The sequence below is a fragment of the Trichoderma gamsii genome (assembly GCF_001481775.2).
Source record: "Trichoderma gamsii strain T6085 chromosome Unknown Scaffold_62.2, whole genome shotgun sequence".
Classification (NCBI taxonomy): Eukaryota; Fungi; Ascomycota; class Sordariomycetes; order Hypocreales; family Hypocreaceae; genus Trichoderma; species Trichoderma gamsii.
In genome coordinates this window covers 1-10,491 of record NW_020171399.1, presented here as the reverse complement: position 1 = coordinate 10,491, position 10,491 = coordinate 1, and the positions used below count along the sequence as shown (strand labels likewise).

The following is a 10,491-nucleotide window of genomic DNA, read 5'->3' as shown; positions in this document are numbered from 1 at the left end:
CAGCAGTTGCTTGTGGATTTGTAAGAGGCCTCTTCTGTCTTCTCTACTCGCTAGCTTTGACGTTCTTACGCTCGCGCATTTTGCCACCCCCGTCTCATTCTTTTCCTCTTTTCGTTTCAGAATGTTCCTATACCAATCCTTCGTCTGTCGAACAACAAGAGAAAGAGATAGCGGTGCTTACTCGACCCCCCCTGTATTGGCCACCCCTCACGCCCGTCGATATCGTCCCTCTTTTTTTTTTCTTCTTCCTTCTCAGCCCGGATACTTCTTCTACACTAGTATTTCGGATGACCGTGCCTTAGCCGCTGCTAATTTGCCTTGTTTGGCTTAATTTACTAATGCGCTGCTTGCTATTTGGTCATCTATGACAAATTGAAGCTGCCTTACCGCCCTGTTGTGTTCTTGTTGATGGGGTCAGCTTTTGTCTAAATTGCTCGGATCTCACCGACTTCTTGGTTGCTCTTCTACTAGGTACTACCTAGCACCAACACCTTTTTGCCACGTGAAAGACCGAGGTAGTTTTGTATCTACATCTCTCCACCAGGAGCTAAATGTTTTGCGGAGGTGCCTATTCTGATACTGTACATGGTCCTATACTCTATTCTCTCCAGAGGAGTTGGAAGTCGATCTATCCACCTTCTATTCATAGCTGTAGCGTAGAGCAGGACTTTTGATGAGCAGAGGTGAAGCGTGCTTCATATTATCGTTCAGTTTGGAAGTGGATGATATGTAAAAAGGTAAACTGTCATAAAAACCAAGTACATAATCATGAAATCTATTCTCTGTCATCCCTATGTGTATCATTCGTCAAAAAGGGCTTCTTTTTTTTGGTTCGCCGCAGATGAATTTCCCTTTCCTAACATCAACCAGACCGAAATGAAAAACAATGAACGAAAGACAATCAATAGATATGAAGAAGGAGTGGGAGAAAACACGTAATGGGAAGGAGTAGAAGAGAGCAAATCATGCTTCTTCACCTCCATCATGCCAAATCCCTGTCTGGTTGATCCTCACAGGTTAGCAACAACAACATCTCTCTAACCTTCTTAGCCTTAGCCCTCAGCAGTATCCATGGCATCATCTCCTTGTTGTGCCAGCTTCTCCTTCGAAGCCTGAATCCTCTCAAGCCTCCACTTCTCAATCTTCTCCTTCAGCTCCGTCTGCGGAACGGCATCCTCGATAGTCATAGGCTGGCGCGTGAATGGATCTTTCGGGTCGCTCAGCAAGTGCTGCACGATGGTCGATCGATCGACAACGTGCCGACTCGGCAGGAGCACGGGATCCTTCATCAGCTCTCCCATGATGGGGTCTTCAAACTCGGGCGGGATGTCGCCGAGATCCAACTCGGCTTGATCCTGCTGCTCCTTCGCCTGGACAAACTTGGTCTTGAGCTTGTCCCATCGAGCAATATCTGCGGGGTCTTTCTGGTGTTTCGATGAAAGGATGTAGGCGACGCGATCCAGAACCTCTGGCTTGTAAGAGCGCCCGTCCGCTGCGACAGCTTCGATGAAGACAGATGATGCTCCAAGGTTCAAGTAGATTTCGACAAAGTCTGAGAGCAGCTGAAGAGGGCGGAAGTGGTATTTGTCTCTGTTCGAAACGCTCAACTCGGCTGCAGCTTTCTTGCCGGCCAACGTCTCGAGGTTGTAGTTCAACATGCTCGCCAGACGTGAGACAATCTCAGGCATGGTGAAGGCCTCGCTTAACGTCTTGGTAAAGAGTTTCATCATCTCAAGGGTCTCGTTGGCAAGCTGCATGTAAGATGTCGCTTGGCTTCCTAGGCTCTGTAACTCCTCTTCCTTCTTCTGTCGGTCCTCTGTTGACATGGTTTTATTCTCAACAAGCTCTCTTTCAATACCGCGCATCTTGGGGAACTTTGTGAATGCCTCATCAAGCACGTAGGTAGTATCATTTAGAAGCATATTGACGAATTGAACAAAGAAACCCCGGTTGACCCTGGAAGCACGTTAGATATTTGAAGATGTTTGAGTGGCTCAGAATTTCTTTCGGAATAGGATTTACTTACTTGCTTTCTTTGATAAGCTGTTGTCTGTAAACATCATTAACCCATACGCATTTGATGACTTGGAAGATTTCATATCGTATGTTGAACTTGTCGTAGAAAGCCGTGTTGGCTCCAGTAGACTCGCACTCGATGTAGAATTTCATCAAAGCATGCAACAAAAAGTCGTTGGCAAACTTGATGGAGATGAGCTGATCGCCCAAAACACCTCTCTTGAGGTGCATAAACGGCCAGGTTCCGGAGAAGAGCAGAGACACCAGTGATGATTTGAGATATGGATTTTTGATCTGTTCTGAAGACCGGAGGAAGGTGATGCACAGAGCAATCATTTCCTCGCCCACAGCGCTGGGAAGAATGGTAGGAAGCCATCTATCCAGGAAGCGACTTTGGTTAGTTTCAAGAGTTTCCATTTTGCGAGAAGAAGTTGAAACCTAGCCTCGGAATGCTTACCGGAACACAAACTTGAAGTTGTCAACAATATTCTGAAGTGCATATTCAGGAAGATACGCAAAAGCGTCAGAGTTTGCTAATTCGATAGGTAGCCTAGCAGTATTGTTAGTCAAATAGCATATATGAGTTCAATACCGGAACCTTACTTGATGGTCTCAGTTTCAGTTCCAGGCTTGTAATCAGACCCTGTTGCAATACGAAGCAGCCATACAGCGACATATCGCATGAACCGCAGAGAAGTGCTCTGCATCCTTTCGTCGAGCAGAACGCCCTCAATGGAGTATTTCAGCGCTATTGTCTTCTCCAGCACGTTCGTATGCCTCTTAAGCGTCTCTTCGAACAGCCTAAGTTGATGCGGCGCGTTGGCTACTTTTGATCGCTCTGCCTCCATAGCCTTGAGATGTCTCTCCAAGTACTTGATCTCGCGATCGAGATTCTTCAGCTGCGAGTTGAGTGCCTCGCTGCCATAATGGTGGGCAGCCAGTGTCAGGAAGAAGGCCTCAGAGATGAAGTTTGAGTCCCCGTCTTCCTTTTGAGCGTAATACTTTTCAGCAGCGGCTTGATCGGCGTTAAGTTTGGTCTCATCAGAGATATCAACTCGCGGCTGCCTCCTAAAATATCGGACATCAATCTTGTCTATTTTGCTGAAATCCATTTCCATAAATGGTTCACAGAACCGATCCAAAATCGTGGTGATGTTCATCATAAATCCGTCAGAGGCAACCTCTCTAGGGTCCACCTGGATAGCTCTCCGCTTGTGGTTGGTGTTTAGGATGTATGCAAACCAATCCAGTGTACGGTTTCTTGTATCTGGCCCTGCCCGGATGAAAGCGTTGGTAATCACAAATAGGTCGTCTTGGTGTGTCCTCAATACCATTCGCAATGCGTCTTGCGCGTTAGTAATGCGTGCCTTGTCTAGAGTACGCGACCCGGGAAAGTAGCTTTTTATCACTTCTGGCTGTAAGGGGGATAAACGAAAAAAGGGGCCAAGAATAGTGTTCCTCTCAATGGTGTGTGGCGAAAGAGGTAGTTTGAAGCAGGCATGTTTGGCGAGATTAGATATTAAGATAGGGAAGCGTGTGTATGTTAGCAGTGCCTGCGCATATCAAAGGTTAGTTCATCGTGTAGCTTATAGTGTGGCGGGAATTACACGTTGCTGCGTTTTCTTCTCCTTGTTGAAGGGACGTATCAAGACTAACCTGGACATATGGCTTGTATTCATCGCTCATGGAAAGTGCAGATAGCTGAGTGCTGAGCTTGACCATGGCATCGTTGAAGATGGCTGGAAAAGCCTCGTCATCGTCAAACCGCTTAATAGCCTCTTTGATGAAATCGAGGCAAATTCCACCCTCATCTATCGGACCCTTTAGAAGATAAGGGGCAATAGTATCATGGTTTGGGTTTGGCTCACGGCTGGAAGAAAAGGCATCAGATATGAAAAGTGTTCAGGGGCTGCCTCGAAACCACATTCAACTAACCCATATAAAACCGGCATAGTAACGGCGAAGAGGCAGTTGCTCATGCACAAACGCTTCGACTCTTCGCTTAGGTCGAACTTAGGGCCGCTCGTTTGCTTATTCGCTGACGCTGCCTTGACAGCTCTCTTCCAGCATGGCAGGAGATAGTGCATCAGAGGCTTATCTGAAGGCCAGCTGCTGCAAGCCTCTATGATGGCCTGATCCAAATTATTAACAGACAGCTTCAGAGGCTCCCCGGATTCGTTGAGCTCTTGGTTCAGATTCGGGAGAAAGGTCAAGCGATGGTTGCCATTGCTTGTCATCCGGTGGGGATCGACCGTTACGCGGAAGATTTGGCTTAGAATTCTATCGGCATAGTCCTCATCCGACTCGGGCTGGACGGGCGTGTCTTTACGCGGGGGTGGTGCTGAAAGGACGTCGTCAACTTGAGAGGCGGACCTCTTGCGAGCAACACGAAAAGTACCTGTAGAGCCTTCGGGGTCGGTCGGTTTGCTCGACCGCACGCCGAGCTGCGCAAAAGGGTTTGAGGTCGGCTGGGCCGCCGGTGTGATGGTGATCTTGGTCTTCTTGGTCTCGGATTCGCCCTCGGGGGCTGGAGAGCCCGACTGCGGAGGAGCAGGCGAAGATGAGCTTCCGGCTTCTGCAGGCGTGCTCTCCGCCGGCTTTGGGGGAGTTGGGTTGCCCAGCTTGGCCAGACGCCGTGCTCGAATCTATATCGACAATCGTTAGTTTCCCATCTAGACGACCATCGCCCACAGTGGCGGCTCAGAGGATGCACGAGACGACTAACCTGCTCCATCTTTTCTTTATCAGGGCCATCAGGCCCCGCGGGCGTCTGGTTGGGATCCATGGCGGAGGGGTCTTGGAGAGCGTAGAAATGAAAGAAACTCCCGGGTTCCGTATGTCGAGCAGGGAGGAATGACGAGAAACCAACAAGAACAATGCAACGGGCAAAAAAAAGACACGTGAAAACGGAACGCAGGTTTCGCGGTAAACCAACGTTTACATATGAAACGTAGAAGCAGGTGGAATGGCGAGGCTGACAAAGATGCAGCTTTGGGCCTTGGTGGAGAAGTGATGTCGTCTGCCTGCGGGGCTCTACCGCTACCACCTTACTAGCGATGGACGGTTTCAATGGCCTGCTCCCCCGTAGGCAGCGCTAGAGCCAGTGCTGTAGCGATATTTGTTGGCTGGGCTCAATCTTTTGTTCTAGGCTTCAATGTTCCTTTTTCTCCCGGTGGCTCCAGTAGATTACCAGAGGTTGATTGAGTTTGAAAAAAGAAAGGAAAAATGGGACGCCTGTATCAGGCTGTGCGGACTTCGTTTTGGTCAGAGTATAAGATTGAATGCGCTTCCAGCTGCAAGCCAAACACGATTGGTTGGATGTTCCTCTTATATCAGCGGTGCGTCGTTTGCTATCAAGGCCAGTATTTAGTAAGCTTGCCGGGTTGTTTGCCGCGTATCTGTAGCCTGTAGTAAGACTTGCAGCTAGGCATTCACAGCTTGTGTCTGCCCAGTAACAATGATTCCAGCTGCTTTGGCAAAATGAAACTGTATGCTCGCTGGCCAAGTCAAAAGAGAAAGGACAAGAGCTTCACAGAAGAAGACGGCAGCAAAAGAAGAAGGAATGAAAAATTAAAACGTCTGAGGTCATAATTTCAGGTACCTCGGAACTTTATCATTATGTAGGTCTGCAGTGGAACTCCGCTGCCAGCAAGTACACACACACTTAGTGCTCTATGAGCCCAGCGACTCTTTAAAAGTCCGCGAGCGGGGGTCCCCAGATCGGAGGCTCTCTGCTATAGCGACTTCAGTAGGGTCAAAAGGATTTTAGGATGGAGTACAAATAAGCTCCTCCTTGGTTCCCGAGTTGCGGATTTCTCCTTAATCGTGGCCGCAGTCTAGCATACCGCCATCTGCATGGCGGAGTTGCCAAACAGCGATACTCGGCGTTAAGATATTGATGAGGGCTGCTCTTTAGTCTTCCCCATTGGAATTCAAAAAATCTCAAGACACAGATTACCATGGTCAATTTCTCTTCTCTTTGAATTGCTAGACATAAGTAGATATAAGCTGGCTCCCACAACAATGGGAGCAAAACATAAAACATCTCCCAGTTTTTATACGCCCTGATTGGTATATTGCTCAATGGCCTCCCATGCTCGTAAATGCAGCACCAGTCCCAAATGACTCGATTACTTTAACAAAACACCTCGCTATCTATAGTCGTGGAAGATCAACGTCCACACTGGTCGATCGCCGTCTCTGGCGCACCATGGGAGGCAGCGGCTCCTGCACCGTATCGGACCCCATTGACGTGGGCCGTGTGGTACCGCTAGAAGTTGGTCTCGCATGGACTTCTTCGCGGCTGCGGCTCATGAGCCAGTTGACCTGCATTCGAATCATGTTGATACTATTTCGTAGTTCAGAAACTTCTTCTCGAACAGGCACGATCTGGTTGGCAGTCCACGCATTCTGGCGCTCGAGATTGTTCAAGTTGTGGTGGACTTCGCCGAATCCAGCATCAAGATCCTGCATTGCCCTGACGTCCCTGAATCCAGGCTCGCCCGGACGATTGAGGGGTGGCGGCCCGGAAACTTGATCGAGCCGTCGGCTGGTCTCGTCTTGCCTGGCTCGTAAATGACGGATCTGGCTGCCCAGGTTGCCAAATGTCTCTATGATCTCGCGTTGGCTGCGTATGATGGCGCCAGAGGGCGAGTCTGGGTGGAAAGGGCAGGAAAGGGCATGGAGCTCCTGGTGTGCTCGTATAACTCTCACGGGACAGCCGACGCTTTGAAAGCGGCATGCCACTTCGATGGATACACAATCCACGCTTCGATGGACCTCTTCGTCCTCGCGGAGGATCATCGCCCAACAGGCGGAACATCGAGTCTTGCTCCTAGGGCATTGAAGCAGGTGGATATCACTATCGGCTTCTTCAATAATGGCGTCGCAGAACTCGCAGTTGCTTTCCTGATGCTGGCATTTATCATCGGCCGGCTTGTAGCGAACAGTCTTTTCGCATTCGCTATCTGGACAAGGGAACTCGCGGAAGCCGCACTCCACTGTCGCGTGCCGTTCTACTACCTCCCGTTTCATTTCCTCTTCGCAGCCTCTGCCATGGTGGGGGCATTTGACAACCAAGTTATTCAGCTGGGTACGAATCAGCCGTATCGAGCTGGTGCAGTCTGTCCATAGCAGAGGTTCTCTGTCTATCGGGCAGACGCCACCAGCGGGACTCGACGCCATGCTCCTCCGCAAACACCGATAGCAGAATGTATGGTCGCAAGGGGTCGTCACAGGGTCGACGAGCGGGTCGTGGCAGATGGGACACAGCAGATTCGGGTCCGGGTCGCCAACGTAGGTGAGCGCGTACATGTCGAGGATGGCATTGCTGCCATAGCGTCTTGGAATGTCCAAGGAGGACAGGTGTGGTTTGATCTGCGGTCCTGGACGCGGGTTGCTCGCGGCGTAGTATTGTGAATGTCTTCCGGCGTATTGCGATCGCAGTCCGGCGTCATCTTCCGCAAGCATCGGCGTCTGGCTGGGCGGGTCAGAGTTGACGGAGTAGAGGTCTGGCGAGTATCTGTCGGGGTTGAGCGTCGTCAGCGCGTCGATATGCGGGATTCCACTGCGGCGGGAAATTTGTCGCGCAGGCGTTCGATAATGTTCGTCAAGGTCCTCGTCGCTCGAGTCGGACATGATCACCGGCGGTGGCCAGCCTTCTGAGGACATGTTGTCCATTTGTGTCTGAGCGCTGGGGAGAGATGGGGGGCCAAAGGGGATATAGTCGTCTTCATCTCGCCGCCGTCGTCGCTGGGATGTCGAGGACATGCTGGCGGCGAGCAGCAACGGAGGCGATAGCGGTGGCAGATGGAGCTGGGCCGGGCCTAGAGCTGGACCCAGATGGCTGATGCCGATATGCGAGCCGCCGGTGGGGACTGATGGAGCTTTGGAGATGGTAGACTGTGCATAAGATTGCCGGAAAGGAGCCCCTCGGACAGGCGGCACGAGTCGAGTCTCGGCTCAGGGCGGCCCTAGTGGACGAGCATGTGCCAGCGTAATGCCCGTGCAGCTTCGTGGATGGAATCAAGATGCGGGAGATTTCCAGCTGCGATTAGATGTGGGAGAGTCAGCGGTCTGCTAATCGTGCCTAGCGTCGAGATAGATGGTCTAAGTGGTGCGTGTTGGTGTTTACTGCTACCACCTAATTTATATGCAGTGGCGATCCGGCGGGGTAAACAATATACCGCAAGGGGACACAGCCTGTGCGACGGTAACCCTGTGGTATTACGTGTAAAACGTGCGGTATTAGTCGTAGCAGTGAGGCTGCAGCATGGAATCCAGAGAATATTAGTACATGCAGACCATTGTATGAGTACATGTACCTATTCACCAATCTGATAGTACTACTAGTAGTAGCCTTTGCTGCCCATTGGTAGGTAGATTGATGTACTACGCATCACTTATGTGCGTATATTGATTCAGTGCCTACACCGGATCTTCTTGCCATAAACACTGCGTTCGAGTGAGACTAGTCTACGACATTGCGTCAAGATGTGCTAAAGCACATGCTCGTAAAGTATAACACTTTCTCATGGTGACAATGTTCAATATGCCTCAGTCCAAAGCCATGGCGAGCGGTGGTTCAGTCCATCGGAAGTGGTTAGCAGTCCGTCGCAGGGTTTCCCAAAATGGAAATATTTGGCGCCTATTTGTGTTATTTAACCAATTTCAATAGAGGACGGTCGACACCAAAGTCAAAGTAACGATTTACATGTTATATAGAGGAGGTATCAAGCTTTCGCTTCATTAAAGTTATGGCGTTATATAATGTTTTCAACGAAGAATACTAGATGAAGCTGCTTCTAAAATTGACAGCCATGTCGATTTGTGAACAGTTTTCTGAACAGTTTATGCTTTTTACAAGATACCATCCTCACCGAGATGACCTTAACTGTGTATATCAGGTCAACTTCATCAAGCTTCCCACCGGCTACTGTCCACATGAATGCTTTTTTCCGCATCAGCCAATACCGAATTAGCACAGCAGCAACCAGCGAATTGACGCCATACGCATGCAGTGGCTTTCTCGCGTCAATATCCTCAGTTGCATATAGAATCTGAAGGACCCCGTCCATTGTAATTCGGTGAATAAGATGATCATAAATATGGCCATGGGGCGTCAACAATTCCAAGCTTGGAACTTCCAAAGTACAAGTAGCCCTGTTGACTGTATAATTGACACCTGTAAATGTCCGAAACGTTGGGCCGTACTGAAGGCCGATGGTCCCAAAGTACTCGTGCATGTCGGTAAGGTAGGCTGGAGTGACTCTTGACACAGATTCGAGATGTGCTCCAACTCAGTGGCATATGATGAATCCAGCTCTTCATCTTCTCGTTTATCATCAACAGGATTGGGATCAACCTCATACTGAATACTGATCATCCCCCGGCAGTACACTCTCCAGCCATATCGGGCAGTATGAGATACAAGGTGAATCTCGTTCCATACAGTCGAGAACAGGCTCGAGCTGTGCGCATGAAGTCCCATATAGAACATTGTCTCCACGCCCTCTTTGCTGTCGGGAACCGTCAGGGCTGCATTGATTAGCCTTTCATTTTGTGCATCTCAAGGTAATTAGAAGCTGAAGTTTGTAAATCCGATTTATGGCGGGTATCAGCTAGTATTAATAGGGAAATTATACTCAATTAATGTTCTTATAAGCTAAGAGTAAGTCTTCTTATATTTTCTTCTCTAAACTCTTTTAAAAAAAAATGTCTAAAAATGTCCAAAAATGCCCTTGTAATAGGCTGCGGTATGTGTATGTCATAATTCGTATATAGCACTTGATACTAATATCTCCTAGGCTTTGCTGGCCTCGCCACTCTATACGAATGTCTCGCCGAGGGATTGAACATCACTTGTGTAGAAGCTAGCGACTCATGCGGTGGACATTGGTATTCTGAAGATGCTAGCCTTTCACCTTCAGCAGCATCTCCATCCTCTTCTGTGTACCAGAGTGTAATTATACTATCGCCAAGAGATATGAGATGAGCTTCAGTGACTTTCCCATGGACCATTCAAGATATCCCTACTTTGCGTCTCACAAGCAGGTGCTGCAGTATCTTCGACAATATACAGATATTCGCAAATCCTTGGTCGCGCATATACTTCTCTACTGAAGTGAACATTGTGGAACCACAAGATGACGGGCAAGTGGAAGACATGGATGCAGTGAAAAGATGGCTCCAATGCGAACGCTGCAGTTCTTGATGCAGTCTTGAAGAAAGACACTAAAGAGGAAGAAAATATAGAGGTGATTTCAATTAAGTTTCCTAAGATGAGAAGGAACTAAAAGTGTAATAAGTTATTTTCTAAACGAGACAGACACCTAAACATACTACTTCTACTACTACTGCTACTACTGCTACTACTGCTACTACTGCTACTACTGCTACTACTGCTACTACTGCTACTACTGCTACTACTACTACTACTGCTACTACTGCTACTACTGCTACTACTGCTACTACTGC

General features: G+C 48.9%; 3 protein-coding genes across 3 annotated transcripts; 1 reads left to right on the top strand and 2 right to left on the bottom strand.

The window, feature by feature from the left end:
• Nucleotides 1-1,052: 1,052 nt before the first annotated feature.
• TGAM01_v210392 (ubiquitin conjugation factor E4 B) lies at nt 1,053-4,801 on the bottom strand (the record flags this gene model as incomplete). The annotated part of the gene is made up of 7 exons (XM_024550788.1): nt 1,053-1,956; nt 2,027-2,392; nt 2,474-2,566; nt 2,620-3,569; nt 3,673-3,886; nt 3,952-4,661; nt 4,742-4,801. 7 exons carry the CDS (start codon nt 4,799-4,801, stop codon nt 1,053-1,055), a joined length of 3,297 nt encoding a protein of 1,098 aa, XP_024404461.1.
• A 1,370-nt stretch (nt 4,802-6,171) lies between these two features.
• TGAM01_v210391 (hypothetical protein) lies at nt 6,172-7,785 on the bottom strand (the record flags this gene model as incomplete). The annotated part of the gene is made up of 1 exon (XM_018810621.1): nt 6,172-7,785. One exon carries the CDS (start codon nt 7,783-7,785, stop codon nt 6,172-6,174), a length of 1,614 nt encoding a protein of 537 aa, XP_018656154.1.
• A 1,954-nt stretch (nt 7,786-9,739) lies between these two features.
• On the top strand, nt 9,740-10,491 carry TGAM01_v210390 (hypothetical protein; the record flags this gene model as incomplete). The annotated part of the gene is made up of 3 exons (XM_024550787.1): nt 9,740-9,770; nt 9,822-9,976; nt 10,343-10,491. Coding segments are annotated over 3 exons (335 nt in total), but the record flags the coding sequence as incomplete, so codon positions are not given.